At 39.2% G+C, this 19,892-nt stretch overlaps 1 protein-coding gene across 7 annotated transcripts in view; it reads left to right on the top strand.

Annotated features, from left to right (window-relative positions):
- COL24A1 (collagen type XXIV alpha 1 chain) overlaps nt 1–19,892 on the top strand; it is a 127,220-nt gene that overhangs the window by 6,105 nt on the left and 101,223 nt on the right. For all 7 annotated transcript variants that reach the window (XR_011152419.1, XR_011152420.1, XM_069022919.1 and 4 more), the window contains exons 3-5: nt 5,893–7,193; nt 15,263–15,316; nt 18,663–18,716. Coding sequence is in view for 5 of the 7 variants with exons in the window: in XM_069022919.1 (XP_068879020.1) it covers nt 5,893–7,193; nt 15,263–15,316; nt 18,663–18,716 (1,409 nt within the window). In the remaining 2 variants the exon portion in view is untranslated. The remainder of the gene's footprint in view (nt 1–5,892; nt 7,194–15,262; nt 15,317–18,662; nt 18,717–19,892) is intronic.

The raw sequence follows: 19,892 nt of genomic DNA on the forward strand, positions 1-19,892 counted from the left end.
CTTCATAAAAAAGAAGCCTTGTACAGTGAGAAGGCTTTGATTGTGTCTTCACTGCAAGTGGGAGTCCTTGGGGGTGGCAAGCTATAACTGAGTTACCTTTGCACTTAAGGCTGTGCAGGCAAACCACTGTGTATAATAAAGGCTTAGTCTAGGCTGGCATCACTAAAGCAAAATGTGAAATTTGGTATTCATTTGGCTTTGCATTCAGATGCAGATGCTAGTGAGGAAATAGGGTTGTCTTGTTTTTAGTTTCTTTTTTAATCTGCCAGCTGTTACAACAACTCCAGATGTGCAGCTTGCTCTGGAGACTGCAGTGGGAATAAAAGGGTCCCAAAGTGGTGGAGGTTAATGTGCCATTTAGTCACTTCTTGTTTGCCATGAGAGTGGCAGCATCAGTTATCCACCCCAGTCCTTTGCTGTACAGGTGAAGCACGAAGTAGGTCATCCTTGGCTGGTGAGTGTGTTAACTGCAAATACTCATCTGAATACAAACAGATGGGTTGCGTGGTTAAGACAAGACTCATTCCTGATAGTGTTTTGCTAGAGCCCTTTGGGATATCTCAGCAGCCTCCCACCATTATTCTCACCAATGCATTTTTCCTGCTTGTCATTCCCAGAGATTGGCAAGGCTTGGTTTTTCCTTCAGTCGTGTTTTTTATGTTTTGCTTCCCCCACTGTTGTGTTTGTAGTTTTGCCTTCCACTGTTGCCCACTGCTTGCCTGGTAAGATGGGTTGTTGATTTTTCACATCCAGCTCAGTGGGGGCCATATGCTTTTGTGATGATGGGATTTTCCTGGATTTTTATTATAGCTGAGCCAATTCTCACTGGAGGAGGGGCAGCACTGTTAGATGTGTGTGGCCTGCCCTGTTCCAGGCCTGCAGGGATGGAAAGGGAAGAGGCTGTTTTAGGGAGGCAGTTTGCTGCTTCCTGGTATAGTGGGAGCAGGTGAGGGATGCTGGAGACAGCTGTGTGGTGACAGTTTGAGTGTCTTCATCCCTCCAGCCCACCCTCCTCCTCTGCAGAGAAATAAACCTTTTCTCTCGCTTCTCACGCTTTACCTGAGAGGATACACCTTGTTTGATTTGGTATGCTGCTATAAATCATGTTCAGTGAAATATATGTAAAGATACAGTCTCAGTCTTTAGGAACAGTACTTTGAGTGGGGCTTAAGGACACAGAGAATTAATGTGTCTTGCTGGCTTTCCTATGCCAGTCATCTGATCTGGTGTCCAGGAGAGCATTTGTTGCAGCCAGGTACCTTAATGTACCCAGATGCACCATCACCTAGAAAATGGGCAATCTGATAAGTAATTACTCTTGGTTCTGGTGGAGTTGATTGATGAATGGCCCTTGTCTTTTCCCCTACCCACACTGGAAATGAGAAAGGGAGAAATGTATGTATTAAGATTGATGAAACAGAGTATCTCAGAGATCCTGCCTTCAGAGCAGTTGTGAGTATGGAAGAACGTGGGAAATGAACAAGGGGGGCTGAATGGAACTTGTGTGTGAAACAATCCAATAGTCAAATCCCTTAATCCCTCCCCAATTCCTTTGTGGGGTTATTTTTGTGCCACAAGAGGGTCAGAAGGCTTTTTGCCAAAGCTGGTGTTAGATTTTGCCTTCCCTCATGAAGCAGTAAGGTTGTGAATTTTCAAAGTTCTCCTAGAAAGTGGAAGGAAAGCTTGACACCAAAAACCCAAAACAACTTTTCCTTCAAGAAGTTGAGCTGTTACAATTTGGGGCACTAATGGCTTGAATAAGCAGTAAGTGAAGACAGATGTTTGGTAGACATGGGTAAACAAAGAAAACTGACAACTGATAGGTAAAGCAAATAGTGGTTGTCATGCTGGGAGGAAGAATGAGAGGGTTGCCTGCTCCCAAAATCCTGTGTGCTGCCAAGAGCTTCTGAAAGCCTTAAAATAAAATAAAAATACTTTTTGGACCAGAGGTGAAATGACTGGCCAAAAAAGTTTGGAACAGCCTTTTGGCTTGACAGTGGGTTAACAGGCAGCAAGTCAGCAAGGAATAATTACTTCATACTTACTTTTTTGATGTCATTTTTCACACAACATTTATTTGTGTTTAGCTCTCTCAAGACCTGTCATTGTTTGCAGAAATCTATTTGCAGGATAAAAAATGGGAAATAGTCTTATTCCTCATCATCCTTGCTGATGATTTTTCTTTTTTTAATAACTTTTAAACTATGTGCTCTTTTCAAATCAGAACTGCCAAAAATCTGGCAAATTTGCTTGCAGTTTGAGATTTAGTAGCAATAGGCTACTAAATGTAATTTTTAAGCTGACTCTTTTAAACCAGTTAAGGCTTTTTATTTTATACTTGAATTGATAATACTTTGGATAGATCACATGCATTACTATTTTTAAATAAAAATATGTAATTAAAATATTTTAAAAATACAAGTATTTGCCCAATATTTCAAGTTAGGATGTGATATTTAGATACAACCTTAGGTTGGACAAGCAGCTGTTCTCCTTGTGCAGTCAGCTGGCCCAGCCAGTGCACAGAATTAGTGGAGCAGTGTATTCTGCCTTGGGGATTTATTTACATGTGTAAGACTACATTGCCCAGAGCTCAGGACCTGTGTTTCTTTCCAGCTTCCCTTCACAAGGGCAGTGCAAGCACAGCTTTCTCCTCCAGAGCTACAGGCAGACCAGGCAGGACAGGGTCCTGGGAAAGTGTGGTAGTTCATTAGCAGATGCACTGTGCTTCGGAGCTCTACTATAACCTGACCTCTATAATCAGCCTGACAGATAAAAATACAGCCATAGTAAATTAATTGCTCTGAGGCAAAACATCTTGAGAAATTGGCACACACAGGACTTTCTGCAGAACTATTCTTTCTCCATACCTCTGTCTGCACTGGCTACTCGCCAGGATAATCTTGGCCCGTCCGTGAATCTCAAACATGACTAGAAACACTACAAGGTGTGTAATTAATTTTCAAGATGTACAGTGCATTCACGTTGATGTTTTGGTTCCAATTTATAAATCACTCTCAAGGAAATCTCAGGCACTTCTCATAATTTACCACTGAAACTAAGCCAACATCTGTCTATTCTTAAAGTTTGCTATGAATACATTCAGTAAACAGAGAAAGGGAAACTGGGAAAGGGGACCTTTTTTTCCACTTAAAGTGCAAACATCCATTTGTTTCAGTGGCTCTTTTAATGTAGCAGCAATTTCTTAACTTTTCTTTACTCCAGATTTTTGTTGTGCTATTTAATAGCTTTATTTACCTAGTATAAGTATGCCCATAGTAAAAGTGCCCTCAGCCAAATACTGTAGAAAGTGCCTGTGTCTGCCCAGCCAGGCTTATTTGATCAGTGCAACTATTGGATATTACTGTGTCCTGCAGCCGTAGGGAGGAGGAGAGAGATCCAGCAGGCAGGAATTGTGCAGCAAGATTGATTGATTTAATTATTTTACAAACTCTTTAATAGACTTTTTTCTTCATAATCTAATTGGACAAAGGATCAGCCACCTCTTGGGGTGATTGGCTAGAATCCTAAAACATCCATTGTCAAAATATTTTTCTACTGTGCCATAAGCAAGGCTTTGCAAGGTCACAGGTGTTCATAGTTTCTAGAACACTGCTACTATCTTCTGTGAGAGAGAAAAGTATCTCACGGGCTTATAAGGAAGCAGGAAAATTTCTTGCTGGCAGCATTTTTGTATCCACAATTGAATACTACAAGTAATTTTTAATATAGGTGTTTCACTGAAGTTGTTCCAGTGAGGGGTGGGAACAAATGATATTGTATGCTGCTGTGCAATGCTGTTCATGAAAACTAGTGTTCAGTTTCCCCTTGGGCAAAAAAATCAGAGAATTTGGGTTAGGGGGACCTTGAACTCATCTGGTCCTAACTCCTGCTGAGATTAGGGTCAGTGTTGAAGTTATTTCAGGTTGTTGGGTCCTGTCCAGTTGGTCTTTGAAAATCTCCAAGAATGGAGATTACACAATGTCTCTGTCCCCTGGTCCAGCACTTAACCACTTTTGTGGTGAGAATGCTTTTTCTTTGTACGGAGTTGAAGTTTCTTGTGCTGCAGCTTGTGCCTGTTAGTCCTCAGCTTTTCTCTGTTTTCCCTATGGCCTCAATTCAGATAATGGACAATTTTAATCAGATTCCCCCAAACCTTCCTGTCTCTAGGCCAAGCCAAATGTCATTCCTTCAGCCTTTTCCTATGTCATGTGTTTTAGTTCCTAATCTTCTCGTTCTATGTTTCCATGATTGCATTTTGATTCAACATCTGCACTATTTCTGTACCTTTCACAGACACTCTGACAAGCAATTTTACCAATCAATCAATGCCATAAATGCTGTCTTATTTTGAGACCCTACAGAAAGGGGATGTGTAGTTTAGCCACTACTCAAGCCTTTGAAGTGTTTCAGCTGCGTCATAAGGGATTTAACAGTGTCTTTATATTTATCCTGAAGAAAGGTATCTATGCCCACCAACTCCAACTTAGCCAAATCTGATTTAGGCAATATGAAATTAATTGGGTAAATCAACCTTCAACTGTTGATTTACCCAAAGGTGGCTTTAATTTCTTATCCCAGGACAGATATTATTTCAGTTTATCAGGAGGATAGATAATTGTGTTTCTACCCATTAGGTGAAGATATTTAGCCAGGTAAAAGAGGGAGACACTTTAAGGCCCAGACTAAGGAAAGGCTTAAAGCACACAGCTTGCATTGAATGAGAAACTAGAGAATCTAGTGAAAGAGCCACTGCCCATTCTGCCCTGTAGGAAGATCTATCCAGACTTCTGTATGTCAAAACCAAACCTATAGAACATAAATCAGTGGGACAGCTGACTGCTCTGTCTCCTTAATGTCTGCTGCTGTGGAGTGCACTCTTAATTCAATGTCTTGTCAGGGTAGCTGCAGCCTTGTGCACTTCAGGGGGAGAGATGAGCCAGAAGATGGGAGCACTACCCCTTGGGTCCTGACAATTCTCCTCTTTCTTTGCTCCTCACTCCTTCCACTGCTCCAAATTCACTTCATCCGTGGCTCTAACAAGTAAACTGTGTGGAGGGGAAGGAGGCGATGGTGGTGCACTCAGTTGCATCTCCCCTTGGAAAGATCTTTGTTTTCTTTTAGTCGGGCTAACTGTGGCACAGATACATACAGTCATCCCATGGGGAAAACAATTCCCTTTGTAGCCAGCTTTGTAATGGCACAGGGCCCTGCTTGGTGAGTGGAGAGGTCCCTGTGAAAGCACAGCAATTCTTCCCAGGTACCAGTTGAATTACACATAGTAGCTCCTTGGCAAGGCTTACCTTTCTATTCTGCTTTGAGCCAGTGACTACCTTTTGGTGCTCTGCTGAGGTATTACTGTGTTGTGAATAGCTTGTCCCTTCTTATGAACAAAGCAACTGTTCCCTCAAATGCTTTCATTCCAACTTTTCAGATAAAGAGAGAAAGCATAGGTTTTTTGCAGAAGAAAAGATTTAAAAAAAAAAAAAAGTAATTCTCTGCTCAAAGAGTAGACAGGATTAGCAAAATAAATAAGGAACTGACCAAAGTGTATTCACTGATCATTGGAAAGCTTGAAGAGAGCAAATGAGGATTTTTCACTTTCATAAGTGAGTTAACCTACAATGGGCATTTTGTGGGCCTTTCTGTGTGTTTGTTTTGCTTGTTTTTTTTTTTTTTTTAAGATGAAAATTCTGCTCTGGCTTTAATTATTTGTTTGGTTTATGTGAAAGATCAGTGCCTTCCACTAGGGATTTGGTGGCCTTACTGTGTGAAGTGTATGTGCTCTGGGAGGTACAAATTTGTTAAAATGCTGTATGTACATTTGTTTATATGGATCTGAATGAATGAGCTTGTAAATGAAATCAACTGTGCCTTTATTTCTTTTTACAGCAATAGATGTTCTTCATCAACTAGGCCTTGTGAAAGATGTCCAAGAGCCATCAGAGACAACGGTGCCCTCAACATCCTCTCTGTTACCTCAGGGTGTTCGTCTAACTGCATCAGGAGTTGTACTAAGTAGTGATGCCCATATTGAGTCCCCTGTCACTCAAGTCATACCATCGAATCTAGGGCATCAGTTCACCTTATTGGTTGGGTTGTATTCTTACAGAGTCAGTAATGCTTTTCTTTTCAGTATTAGGAACAAAAGCAGGCTGCAGTTTGGTGTGCAGCTGCTACCGAGAAAGGTAGCGGTGTACTCTGGAGGGAAGCAGCCTGTGTACTTTGATTATTGTGTTCATAATGAACAATGGCATTCATTTGCCATTGGCATTGGAGACAAGACTGTCTCAATATTTGCTGAGTGTGGAAACAAGTACTACAGCAGTGAAGTACTTTCTGAAGTGGAGACATTTGATTCAGAGGGTGTATTTACCCTGGGAAGGATGAACTCTCATTCTGTCAGCTTTGAAGGAGTTATATGTCAGCTTGATATTATTCCCTCTGCAGAAGCCTCTGCAAACTATTGTAAATATGTGAAACAGCAGTGTCGCCAGGCTGAAACGTATCGATCCCTGCATGGGGCTTCACTTGTGTCAGATGGGCTGGATGTTTTTTCAAAGATGATCATTGATGAGGAAAACCAGGAAGATATATCAGCATATAGATGGAAAGAAGTATCAAATGTGCCTGTTACCAACATTGCTCAGATTCACTTTCTACCAGACCACTTCGAGTTAAGAAATGATTCTGCATGGGAGTTTGCAGAGACCAAACCTCTGGTGCTGGAAGCTTGGCCTCAAACAGAACTCCAGGAGAACGTCAATCTGGCTCTTCAGCAGCAGGAGATGAGCAAAAAAAGAAACATCACTAAAACCCCTGCAGGATCATATCCAAATAGTTCAGCTAATACCATGGAAGATGCAGGCAGACATAGTGAGCCTTCTCTGATCTCCCGTGTAAAACAGAGTAAAACTAAAAGCAAGGGAATGGAAAAAGCAAAACAGCATTTAGATGAACTAAACAAAAAGCAGCAAATCTTCCACACAACCCTGTACAGTTTGCCTGCTGAGCTCCCTCTGGATAATCAACTCCGTCCGGGGCGGGAAGGTGCATTTGATGCTGATGAGACTTATCATACAGAAAACAGTTATGAAAATGGTATTGATAATTATGCTTATGACCATGAAGATCTTGGCAAAATGTTTGAAAGGGGAAGTGTCAGAGGTCCAAAGGGGGAAGCTGGACCTCCTGTAAGTTCTCTTTATTACTCTTTATACTATATTGCAGCAGCATACATTTAACAGAGGCTTCTCTCTGAGAAACCTCTCCAAGCATGCCAAAGCTGTCACTGCAACTTCTCCCAGCTGTATTGTACAAATGTTTGCCTGCCCTAAATATGTCTCTTTCTCGCATGTAATTTTTGTGTAAGTGTCATATACTTTTACTTACTGGAAGAATATAAAGACATCCAAGATATTCACATTCTGATGAAGTGGTAGGCAACCCAGACTTTAAAATTTGGAATGCAGCTGGAAGTTTGTAACTGTTAATTATAGAGACTGCTCACTTAATAAAATTGCAGGCCTAAATTAATGCAGTTCACAAATATAGGTGCTAATCCACAAAAAGAACAACCAAGCTGCTTGGAAGACTGACACAGTTTTCTTAGTTGAGCAACGCTGTCAAAATTTTTAGTTGTGGAAAGACACCAGCTGCAGAATCTAGTCTGCAATTATTCATAACCCAAGGTTATGGGGTCAAGCAAACCCACGTATAAAATGGTTTTTAGAACAGTCTTAACAAGATTTAGAGATATTTTTTTTTCAGTTTACAGGGTAAGTGATTTTTGATGCAATTGCAAATGCTCAGTAGTGTTTTTAATGGAAACTCATTTATCCTTTCTTATTGTGTGCACAGGGCTCATAAACTTTTTAATACATAAAAATGTGTCCATATATGTGAAGTTACAGATCAGAAAGAACATCAGTTCCTGCTTAGCCTGGGAAATATGATAGATTATGCTACGTGCTTGTGAGAGATTTTGGTTAAAATTTTAAACCATAGCACGAAGTAAATAATTTAATTTGCTTTGTTGTTTGTTTTTGGTTTTGTAAGTGCTCATCTGTGTGGTCATTACTGGAAAGCACTTTGATATGTGTTAAGCAGCTCCTAATATATATTTGAATATGACCATAAATTTATTGTGTCTATTCTTTCAGCACTGAAATATTTTTCTTGTACTAGTTGACAACTAAGAACCTATTCAAAAGTTCAGTTTTTTCTCTAAACAGGATCCAAGCACAAAGGAATTGGTACATGATGGAAAAATGTGTTAACGAGTAATTCACACTACTCCAGAGGGGCTCTTGCTTAATCTTCGATTGTGAAGCCAGTCTTTTTTTCTCTCTTTGTCCCTTATGATAGCATTTTTGTGACATATCACTAAGCACATAGCTGTCATCAGCATGAGGTTAATTTCCATTTTTGTAGCTTAGGATGTTTCGTAACTACTAATGGAAGGTTTTAATTTTAGCCTGTAGTTTGTTTGTTGTGCTTTCAGTCAGTTACAGCCAAGAAGGTTAAATCTGTTCTTTTTTATGTGTCACAGAAATGGCTGCTGATAATGTTGTTGGTCATTTGCATTACTAACAAACACCAAGCAAATGCTCCGGGTTTTTTTTTTCTAGACACGGACACCATGCATACAGTGGCAAAGATGACAGCTAATTTGGAGTGTTGAAAGATGTCTGTGTTACCATCTTCAATGCCTGTCTTACAGACTGGGGATGGAGAAGTTTGTCTTGCTTAGGAACGCAGATTGTAGTCTGTAGGGAATATGGTGCATTTGTGCTGAGGTGTTTTGCTGGGTCAGGACTTAGATAACATGCCCAAGGTCTTAAAGATCTGTGGCAGAGCTGGGAAGTTAATCTAAACCTTTGGCAGAGCTGGGAAGTTAATCTAGACCTTTGTGGGTCCTAGGCTGGCTGAAGGGGCCAGCAGCACCTACTGGAACAGAAGCAAAGCTAAAACGCTGCACTGCCAGAGAGGCTGACACCAAAGGGAGAGGAGGTCTCTGCATGGAACTAAGAACTGTGCTCTATGGAGATTGTGTGGCTCAGTATCTGCTGCTGTTGTTGGTGTCAGACTGGAAGAGATGATCTTGGTTTGCTTTCTAGTCTAGTCCTCCCATGGAGAGAAGACAAGAGTTAATGCAGATTTTACATGTGTGACTAACACTTTAGTACATAAGTACTCACAGAGCCTTTGCAATGTGGAGCCTAAAAAAGCAATGCTGAAGAACTTGAAAACTTCCCTTGCAGCAAAAAGTCCTGATGAGGCATGAAACCCCCTCTTTTTACTACTTTTACTATGTTGTGGTTGGTTTGAATCTTCTTTCAAGATTTGAACTCAGAAGTTAATGTTCGTTCTATTGGAACTGACAGGCAAGGACTAGCTTCTGTGGTTCTTAAACTACTCAGCTTCTTTTAGCTTTTAATCATCTACCAGAACTGATTCTTGCCTTGTATAATTAGGCCTCTTATATTCCATGATCCCATAGCTGTGGAATTCACCCACCACTGCAAAACAGGACTCCAGAATTTAGGCTTTCATTTATGGATACTGTATAAAATGGGGACAGCTATTTCTTCAAAACTATTAAGATCCTGATTAAAATTCTAGCAGTTGCAATGATCAAAATCCCCCAGGAAAAATATGAAGTGAGTTTAAACTGGAATAGTATGAGCTCCTGAAACACTTCTTTCAAGGGAATGTTGCTCTGTTCATCTGATGAGCCACTCTTTTTTGGGATGCAGAGGGTGTTGGCAATCTGTAAAGATTACAAAAATGAATGTGGTGTGTATTTTTAACTATTTAATTTTCAAGCTAATATTTTTCATTGCACAATCCTAAAGTAGTTTGCAATAACATAGTCCCACACTGGTAAAAGGAGAGGCTGATGTGAGCTGAAGAGCTGATTTATGTTACTTGCTGGCAGGTAATTGCATCTTCAGGCCTATCTGCACAGGATGTGGCCTTCCAAGAGAAGTGAAGTAGGAATTAGTTTCCTGCATTGGAAGAGCTTTCTGTATTTTCAACACACTCTGCCAGAAGAAAGAATGGTAAAAGACCAAATGTTGTTGTTCCTTCTAGTTGGTAAAGAGAAGCAGTCTGGAATGGTTGCCAAGTGGAATGGGAAATGGCAAGCCCTGCAATAAGCAGAATTGAGTCCTGGATGACATGTTCTATTGCAATCAAGAGGTGTGAGAGTAAGGACACTGAGAGAGCAGTTCAGAGATCCTAAATGTGGTGCTAAATGAACACCAGTAGCTTCCCTTTCACACTTAGTTTATTTCACTTATTTTACTCTTAGCTAACCTTTCACACTTTTGCCTATTGCTCTCTTAGCTTATTTCTCAGTTGAACAACGTTGCTTGTTGAGGTTCTCCCTGACCACTGGGGATATATTGGTCACTTAATCCCTTCCATGCATTTCCCTGCCTAGGCTGAGAAATATCTGTATCTGATGATTCAGATAAAAACTTTAGATTCTTGCATTTCTTTAGATTTTTAGTAGCAAAAAGATAATGTTATTTTTAAATATTCAAGCATTTCATTTAATTCTCCTGAAACCTGCTGCAGTTTCCTTATCTTCTGTACAACAATATTGAAAAACTTTAATCCATAACTCAAGGCAATATGTATATTCCTCTGATGTTGATGATATTGCTTTGACTGCTGTAGGAATTCTTGACAGAGAAAAGGAGACTTCCACAGCTGTAAAGAAAGGAGGTTAATCATACAGAGGTGACTGCCTGCTCTTGGGCATTTGGAAAGGGAAGTGTGCAGATTTTATTGTTTCCAGTGAAATGCAAACGAAACAAGAATTAAAACAATAAGTGGACATTCAAATTTGGTAGGATCCTTGTTGCTCCACAGTTCAATTAATATTTGTATGAAGGGCTTAAAGAAAGTAAACAAAGCATGCTGGGAGCACAAAGAAGAATTCTGAGTGACAGGATTGGAATTCCAGATGGTCTAAAACTGATGGGATTAAACTTAGTGCAATAATAAAGAAATTAAAAGTACAAAGAGGTGATGGGGGAGTGACCATGGTTTGACAGTTGTGAGGATCATAGATTGATATCATGCTGCAGCAGAGACTTAATGCATCCCACTGCTGTGATGTTTGATACCTTAGGAGGAGTGGTGAGTAGCAGAGACAGGCTACTTTTTTTACTGATTTGAGTATGATGAGGTTGCAGTTCGGAGAAGTGTCCTCAGCTTTAGATGAGGAGCTTTAAGAAAGATGTAGGCAGATGGAAAGGATTGCAGATGATTACAGTTATAGAGATATAGTTACAGAAAATATGATTCTGAGCAAAGTTTAAAACAGAAGTGTGTTTAGTAATGAAAGTTAGGAAGAAATGTTATAATTTTGCAAAGGGCAAGTTAATAAAGGTACTTTTTTGCCTATTCACATTAAAGTATGGCAAGACAGAGTAGGAAATTTAGAAAATTAGAAAAATTTTTAAATTTAGGAAATTTAGAAATTTAGAAAACGCAGCTTATCACAGTGATACCTGAACAATAGAACAAATAATATTAGCAGTGTTAGAAGTGAAATTTTCTTTCATGGAGAGGTTTTAGAATAGGTTTGGAGCCTGATGCTTCTGTTTACTTCACTGCTGCACTGCAGGTATTTTGGTGATGATGTGCAGACAGTTTCATGGGTATTTTGGTTTCCTGAAGGACTGTCTTCATATTTGATGAATCAAGTGTTAAGCTGGTATGTTTCTTTAACTTAGTCTTTTAAAAAAGAATGGTTTGAGGTCAGCTGAATTTGAGTGGTTGAGATATAGTCAAGAGTCTTTAAAAGAGGAACTTCAGAGCTGTTTCATAAGAGAAAGTTCAGTGAATAGGACTTAGATATTGAATGGCATGAGGATCAACATATGCCTGTGCAGAAGTTTTAACTACTTAATGCAGAATTTACTGCTGTGTGTCTGAAACCTTAGAGCCTTGCTATATGTAAATGAAATGTTTCCTATTACCTCTGGGTAATAGGGGAAGTTTAAAAGATCTATCCATAGAAGGGCTTCAATACCTAGGAAATGTCTAGGAAAGTTCCTTACATTCATTCCAGTGACCATTTAAAAGGTCATGAAAGTTTCTGGAAGAGTAGCATCTGCTTTTATTATTTCAGGATTAAACAATGATTATTTGAAACTTGAGCTTCTCTGCTCAATAGATAAATGAAATGCTTACAATTCTTAAAGCTGGTAAGTTGTAGTACCTTTCTTAAGATACAAATTAGATGTTTTGAGCAAAATGATCTTATTAAATGAATTAACTTTAAATTTGCATCTGTAATATTTATACAAAGTAACTTTTGTTTTGTTTTATTTGGTAGTGGTGGTTAAAATGTCAAATGCTAAAAGTCACATTAACATTTCTAATTGCTTCAGGTTTGTTTAATCACTGTTTTCAGTAGTTGAAGGAAAAGCTATTCAAACAAGTGACTTATTCCTTGGTTTAAGAGAGATTGGCTCACTCTCAGATGTTGATTTTTGTGGTTTTCATGGATGCCTGAGAGGCCTAAGTAGCTTCCTAGCAAGCATAAAAATAGTCATGCTGATTTGAGGTTGTAGTTGCTTTCACAGATTGTAGAAATACATAGGATGGAATAATGTTGAACTGCTAGCTGGGAAAGCATGACCTGGAAGGCTTAGGTGTGCTCTGCTGAAGTCAGCTCTCAGCAGAGATGCCTGAGTTGCAGGGAGTCTGTAATGGAGGCTAAAGAGTAATGTCTCTAGTTAAGGAGAGTCCTTGTTAATATTTTAATCAAACACCTGAGTGGCTGGAGCCAGCTGCTTATTGTTGTGAACCAGAGACTTCGTCTGCAACAGCTGACTGTCTTAAAATCCCCTGGGAAAGCATCATTAATCTCTGTCTGCCTAGTTCGAAATATATTTTGCTGCTTCTTTTAGGGGTTTCTGAGGGCTTGGTTGTGATTAGATTTTCCTTATTTTGTGGTTTTCTTTTTGTATGAAAAGGGATAGTTACTTATGAATTAGTGTAATCAAAGTGAGGGTTGATTGGATTTGAGTTTTTTTTGTGTATTTGTTTTCTGTTGCAAAGGAAGCAGATAATGTTTAAAAAAATTAAGAAGCCACATAGGGAAAAATGTTCTCATTGCCCTCATTCAATAAATTAGCAACAAAGATCAGGGATCTTAATACTCAGTAAGATTTCTATTAGGAAAATGGTGAGGTTTAGCTATTAATGTATTTTTAAGGAAATGTCTGAAACAGGGATAGAGAAGACCAGAAATCACAAAAGAATGCACATGAGTAGCGACTATTTCACTTAATAAAAGATATGTTTTCTTTTGCAGTCCCATGATAATTATCTAATCAAAGGGCATCTCTTAACTTACAATTTGAGAGGAGATATTAAAAGCATATTGCTTCAGCAGAGCAGGGTGGGAACTCTCTGTGCCCTTTCAAGTGCATTTTTGAACCTGGACAAGAATGCCAGGTCAAGAGTTTTCCATGTGTCACTCTGCTACATTTCTTGTGCTATTGAACATGAGGTCTTTTTACCTCAGAAAAATGAGGATGTTAGTGAGCATTTATGCAATCGTGGTGAATAGAGAATGTCTGTCCTATGCTAAAAGCATGACATGTGGTTTGATCTAAAGACCAGGGCTGTTACATAGGCTTGTGTCTTCTAAATTGCACAGAGAGGGAAGTGCAGGTATGGGTTTCATCCTGACTTAATGTAGCATGTACAGACGTGCACAAATTCCCAGCTACAATTAAAGTTCTATGTTTATTATGATTAATTGGAAAGGAAATAATTTATATTTTTAATTCCTCAGAACAACAGTTGTTTTCCCAGAACTGTCCGTAAGTGATCTGTATTTTGGCCAAATTAGTGTAATTAGTTAATGATGCCTAAATTCTGTAATCAACACTGTCTTCTCTGCCAGTGACATTACCTTTCTAAGAAAAAAGAAGTATCACACAAAACTAGGTTTTTAGACATCCAGCTTTTGTCTTAATGAAATGTTGCTCGCTAATAAGACCCCCAAGGGCATTTGTCTTTTTTTCCTTCCTCACTTCTCATTTTTTATCTCTTTTTTCTGTTTTGCAAAACCTTCATGTTGGTCATTTCAGCCATCATAGTTACCCTTCTGGTTTTCCTGGCATTCCTTTCAGCCAGCTTTCAGCATTGTTGTTTGGTGGTGGGCACTGTGATACTCAGTGTTTTGCCTGGTGTCTCAGCTGAGAGGATGTCATACGTACAGAACAGGGGAGTGTGAGGAAGCCTGGGTGAAAGAGCAGGTTGAACCTCTAACTGCTATCATCCGCTGACCTCCTTCATGAGGTCTGACTCTCCTGATGCCCACATGCCCTTGCAGAAAGTACATGGTTTCTGTTAAAGTGGGGGCTTGCTGCGAAGGAATGTGGATGGGGGTGAATTCACCCTTAAGAACAGCCCATCCCTCTGTAGGACACTAATTTAATAGATGAAATATAATATAAAGTAGTGCAGATTTTAGTTTAGAGCTCTTATTTGTATTTGAGTAAAATGAAGTAGATCCTGGGGTTTTGAATCTGAACAGCAGTCATATAGAAAAGGAAAGGTTTCTATGTTCAAAACAACTAGATATGTAGGGGGTGTTACACTGTCTAATACAGTGACTAAAAATCTAATTCGTTTGTAAAAGATATGTCTGATCGTATATTAGCATTTTAAAAAGTCTGTATTATCTTTAACAAGAATGATATTCATTATATAGAAGGGCAAATGTGCCACTGGGTTATTCTTACTAGAAGCTTTTAATAGGAAACTGAGCAGTAATTTGTTCCCATTTATTTTCTCTATTTCATATTTGTCATTTCTGTGAGGTGGTATCTTATTTTTTCACAGTTACTCCAACCTTTCTAAATTGTTTGGCATGCCAGCATGCTTATTGAAAAGGCTTAATTATTCTCTATCCTTTGTTTGGAAATACATTGCACTTGCTTTCTTCACCTGATCTTCTCTTCCTTTAGTACCAATACACTTGAGTAAAAGCTACTATCCAGATTGTTAGCTCCAATTTCTCTGACACAAGATACTTTCTAAACAGAAATCTGATTTGGAGCCAGATTAAAAAACACAGTTTCTTGTAGTTCGGGAGTAGCTTTTTAAATTGAGGAGGTCAGCACGAGCAGAAGGTCATCAGTTAGCAGAACTGGTCTCATCTAGAGTTATAATACTGTCCTTATGTCAGGTTTTAGCCTCAACTGCTTTGATTTTCTGTCACCAGGGTCCTCCAGGTCCTCCGGGTTTACCTGGTCCTTCAGGGAAGAGAGGTCCTCGGGTGAGTAAAACAACCAAGTTCTTCTGCACCTCTAGGCAGGTCACCAATAATCAGTCTGGAGTTTGCATAATTTTGTTTTTCTCAACTTCATTGCTATGCTTTGTGACTATGAAAGTGTATGATTCTTAACATTTGTCAGATGGGTTAAAGTAAGACAAACAAACCGTTTCTCCTGCTGTGAGCCTCCAGCATAGTTAATTCCATGTATGGGTGTATACACTGAACATTGTTGCATTTGCACCTGGCTTTTGCTGCTCCCAGTATTAACTTCTAGTTTTTCCATGCTGCTCCCATCTGCTGCAATCTAAGGTCACGTTCATTTGTGTTTGGAATGAGGGGGAGTGATTAATACAGGCCACAGCCTCTGAGGAGGAGGTGCAGGCTACAAAATTAACCACTGCAAGACAGAGTGGGGGGAAAAAAAGTACTCCCAAAAAACTCTTTTAGTCTCTTGAGCTTCAGCAGCTTGATCATAGCTTGATAAATATCAGGATGATTTGCTAAAGAGATGAGCTACAGTAGGAAATGGGGTTTTTTGTGTGAATGAGTTCACCCCAACAGGAGCAGGGACAGCAGCCTTGCCCTGTGCCTGGGGACAGAGCATGGCCTTTGCCACAGTGAGCACAAACTTGTGCCCCCACTGCCTGAAAGGGCCAGAAGCCCATGCCACTGTATGGATTAGCTGATGAGGCAACAGAGGGCAAATACGTGTTTGTGCAATTGTGTACAAAAAACATTTGCTTGAGGAGTCCCTGAGGCCATGGTTGATTTGGGGGGTTTCAGGGGAAGGGCAGCTGGGAGGGAGCAGGTGAAGGTTTGTTGTGTGGATGATTTCAGGCCATGGTGGCTGGGGATGTGAATGGTTGTGGGTGGAGTGCCCTCATTCAGGCAAACTGAAAGTGGGAGATAAGGGAGTAGTTTATATGCAGGCTCAGCAGATGCGTGGGAGGAGTTTTGATTCCACCTTTGAGGAACGATTAAGCAAGATGCTGCTCAATAGCATGTTGAAAGCCAGCACAGCACAGGATGCTCTAAACTTGACCTGATGGGTAGGAAGAGCACTGGTCAAAGAGGCCAAAAACTAGACTGATGCTTTATAGCAGTTTGGAGACAAGGGAGTAGAAGAGACACATTTAAAAGTATAAAATGAAAGGCATTCCTTCAAATTCATCTCTTCATGGCTTCTTGGATCCTTCTGTCTAAGAGCTGACAACTCTTACAATTCAGCTTTTTTATGTTGCACACTGCCTGTGGCAAGGATGTGTCTGGCATCAGAGGCAGAATCTCACATATCCAAGTAGATACTCACAATTGGAAAGATGTCTTTGTTTTAGAGGAGGCTGTCCATATATTTAAAGCCATGACTGTTGGTGAGATTGCCCTTGCCCACCTGCTATTTGTTTGGGATTTTTTTTCTGCAGGTCCTTTTACAGGTATAGAGTACTTAAAAGCACAATGCTCTATTGTGTGAATTCTCTGGATTAATTATTGTGTAGGATATGCTTTTCAATGTGAAGCGACAGCTTACAGTAGGGTGCCTGGAAAAGGATGAAAATGGCTGAGGTGAATATTTACCAGTAGTTCTGAGTTTAAAATACATTTATATGTGCCAAAAAAGTCTATAAAACTATTTGACAAAAAATAAATGGTTTTGAAATGTCAGTGTTCTTTAGTTTGTACAATAATGATAAATTCAAGCAGGTGCAGCTAATGATGATGTATGTTATGATGGGAGTTTTGTGAGCCAAAAAGCCTGTGAAAACTTTGTTGACTCAAAGTTCATTTCCTCATCTAGCAGCCTGCAGTGTGACTTCTGTATTCCTTCACGAGCTGCCATTTGTGATCCTAAAATGTGACTCAAGATGTCAAAGGGAAACAGCAGAGTGCAGAGCTGCATTGCCTGGACCTTCATCAGAGTGTGTGTCCAAGCCTGATCCTGACAGAGATCCACATGGTTGGGACAACTGGGGAATGTGTGATTAATGGTTAGAGATTTCCATTGAAAACTGATTTTGATCCCTGCAGTTCTATGATGAAGAAGTCCACATCTGACAATGTTTTTTGTGTCTTGGCTTGTTCCAAGTTTCTCGATAACGAAATTTCAGCAGTTTCAGAATTAGTGATGACATGGAACTCCTCTGATGCCTCTCATTCCATGAGAATGCTTTTGCACTTCTGTATTGCAGTACTGTGCCCCAACACAGTAACACTGCAGGAAGCAAAAGGAGGAGCCACTGCAGCACTGCAGCTATGTTGGCACTATCTATTTGTTTCCTTTCTCCTAAATCCCCAAGAGTGCCTCCAAAGTTGCCAGTGTGCAAATTAATCTCTCAAACAGCACATGGGATTAGCATTTCTGTGGAGTTATGACAACATTGTCATTAGTCAGAGGGAGCACTTAAGAGATACAGCTTTCAGTGTTACTGCAAGGTATAATTGGTAGATTATAATGAATACAATTCAGCCTTGTGTAGGAAAGACAAACACCGAGTTTATCTGTTGTTAGACCACTGAATATACAATAAAGTTGAAAAGTATTCTTATTATATTTGGTATTTGGATTAGGGAATTTTGGGAGAATTTTGGCCTTAGTGAAGTCAACAGAAGCTTTGTTGCCAATTTTTCAGGGGCAGGTTTTCGCCGGTTTGGTCCTTCAGTACCTGGAAGATGAATAGCTGCTGACAGCCTTTGCAACACATATTTTTCCTAATGTGCAATTTTTCAAGGAGTGGGGATTGCTGAATATGTTGCAGAAACAGACACTTATACTGGAAGGCAGAGATAGTCTTGATAGCTTATTTTGTTCCTGGAATAGGTTAAATTGAATTATTTTAGTAACAAGTCCATTTTTTACAAGTCCAGTAGCTGTGGGAGAATCGGGAGAATCAGGAGAATCTGAGATTTTTTTTTTTAAAAGGAGGTGGGATGCATTGCTTTGAGACACCTTTTAGGTCACTGAGAACTCACACACTTCCTTCCCTTTGCAGTGTATAGCTGGGTACCTCAGAATGTGATTTTACTGATTTTTATCCCATGCCTTCAAGTGTTGTAGCTGGAGAGCAACGTTGCAGTGACTATGCCAAATACCTGTTAAGAATTACCTGGGAAGACAACAGAAACTGAGATTTGTAAAAGAAAGAGGGGGGGGGGTACTCAACTTCACTTCCAATTTTTTATAGAAAATGTGTGTGTTTTATTTCTTGTGAATCCTTTGAAAATCCTAACCAGTGATTCTAAAAGCAGGAAAGATGCAGTAAAATTATTCTCTGCAAAGCATTCACATTTGTTCAGTGGTGTACTGAATGATCCTGCTTGTTGTTCTTCATTTGTTTGGGTTTTTTAATAGGGTATTCCAGGACCACATGGTAACCCAGGATTGCCAGGATTGCCAGGTCCCAAGGTGAGTTTATTTATGCGTGGTGCCATGTAAATACAGGAACTTTTTAATGACTTTTTGGAAGCCCCAGAACTGTTTCTTGTAAAAGAAATAATTGGCCTACTTTTGTTTACAGATGGAGACTGCTACTATAAACATATTTTAATTGAATGTAATCAATCAGATTGAACTTCATATAAAAAAAAAATAGCAGATTACTCAGTGGAAAGAAAAACACCTATGTATGCAGAATGATGACTTGGAAACTGTTATCTTTGCAAGTAATCTGTACTTCCCAAAAGAGTTCCTATCAATCAGCTCAGCCTCTGATAAACTGAAGTTTAAATGCTTACTTGTTGTAACCTTTTGCTTTGCTTTAAAAAAAACGGAAAATGTAGACTGTCAGTGCCTATAAATTGCTATTTTATTGTCCATGTCCAACTTTAGATATTGAAATATTCTAATATCTCAGACATTCTTATTGAATAATATGCTAGAAACATTTTCTGAAGATTTATCGATATGATATTTAAAATCAAAGAAAAAATACTGGACTGAAAGCTCAAACAACTTCAAACTTGTGTAACATAGGCCCTTTAAACAGATTTGACAGATTTGTGCAGTTGCAGAATGCCTTCAACTCATATTTAGTTTGAACAATTTGATAGATTTGTTAGGAAAAAGGCAGCACCATAATTTGTTTAGTATGATTCCTAATTGCAGGAATCTGACATGTCATGACCGGTGTTAAAATCTGCTTGAGGACATAAAAAGAAGTTTAATAAAGCTTTCAGTGCCAAGTGCTGTAAAACCAAGTGACTGGTTTTTGTTTTTAGCTAGTTCTATAGGAACAGTTAAAGATTCATAATTAATTTTTACTGTATGCTGGCTATATAATAGAATATATTGCTAGGAAGAGAATTAATTGTAACCAATTACTGCTAGGCTTTGTTTTATAATTATTTTCTCCCTCCACTGGATGATAATTCTGATCAGTTATGTAGCTCTGCCCATGAGTTTAAGAATGGAAGGAATTGTACATATATGTATGTATCTATTTTTTTTAAATTTCAATATAAAAATATATATATTACTAGGTGCTTAGTGATCTCTTTCAGTTAGACTATAAGTTGTCTTTTCAATACAAGTATATTCTAAAATGGTTTTCTCTAAATAAAAATTAACCAGGTGCTATTGAAG

This window comes from Aphelocoma coerulescens, chromosome 8, assembly GCF_041296385.1.
Source record: "Aphelocoma coerulescens isolate FSJ_1873_10779 chromosome 8, UR_Acoe_1.0, whole genome shotgun sequence".
In the NCBI taxonomy this organism is placed as follows: domain Eukaryota; kingdom Metazoa; phylum Chordata; class Aves; order Passeriformes; family Corvidae; genus Aphelocoma; species Aphelocoma coerulescens.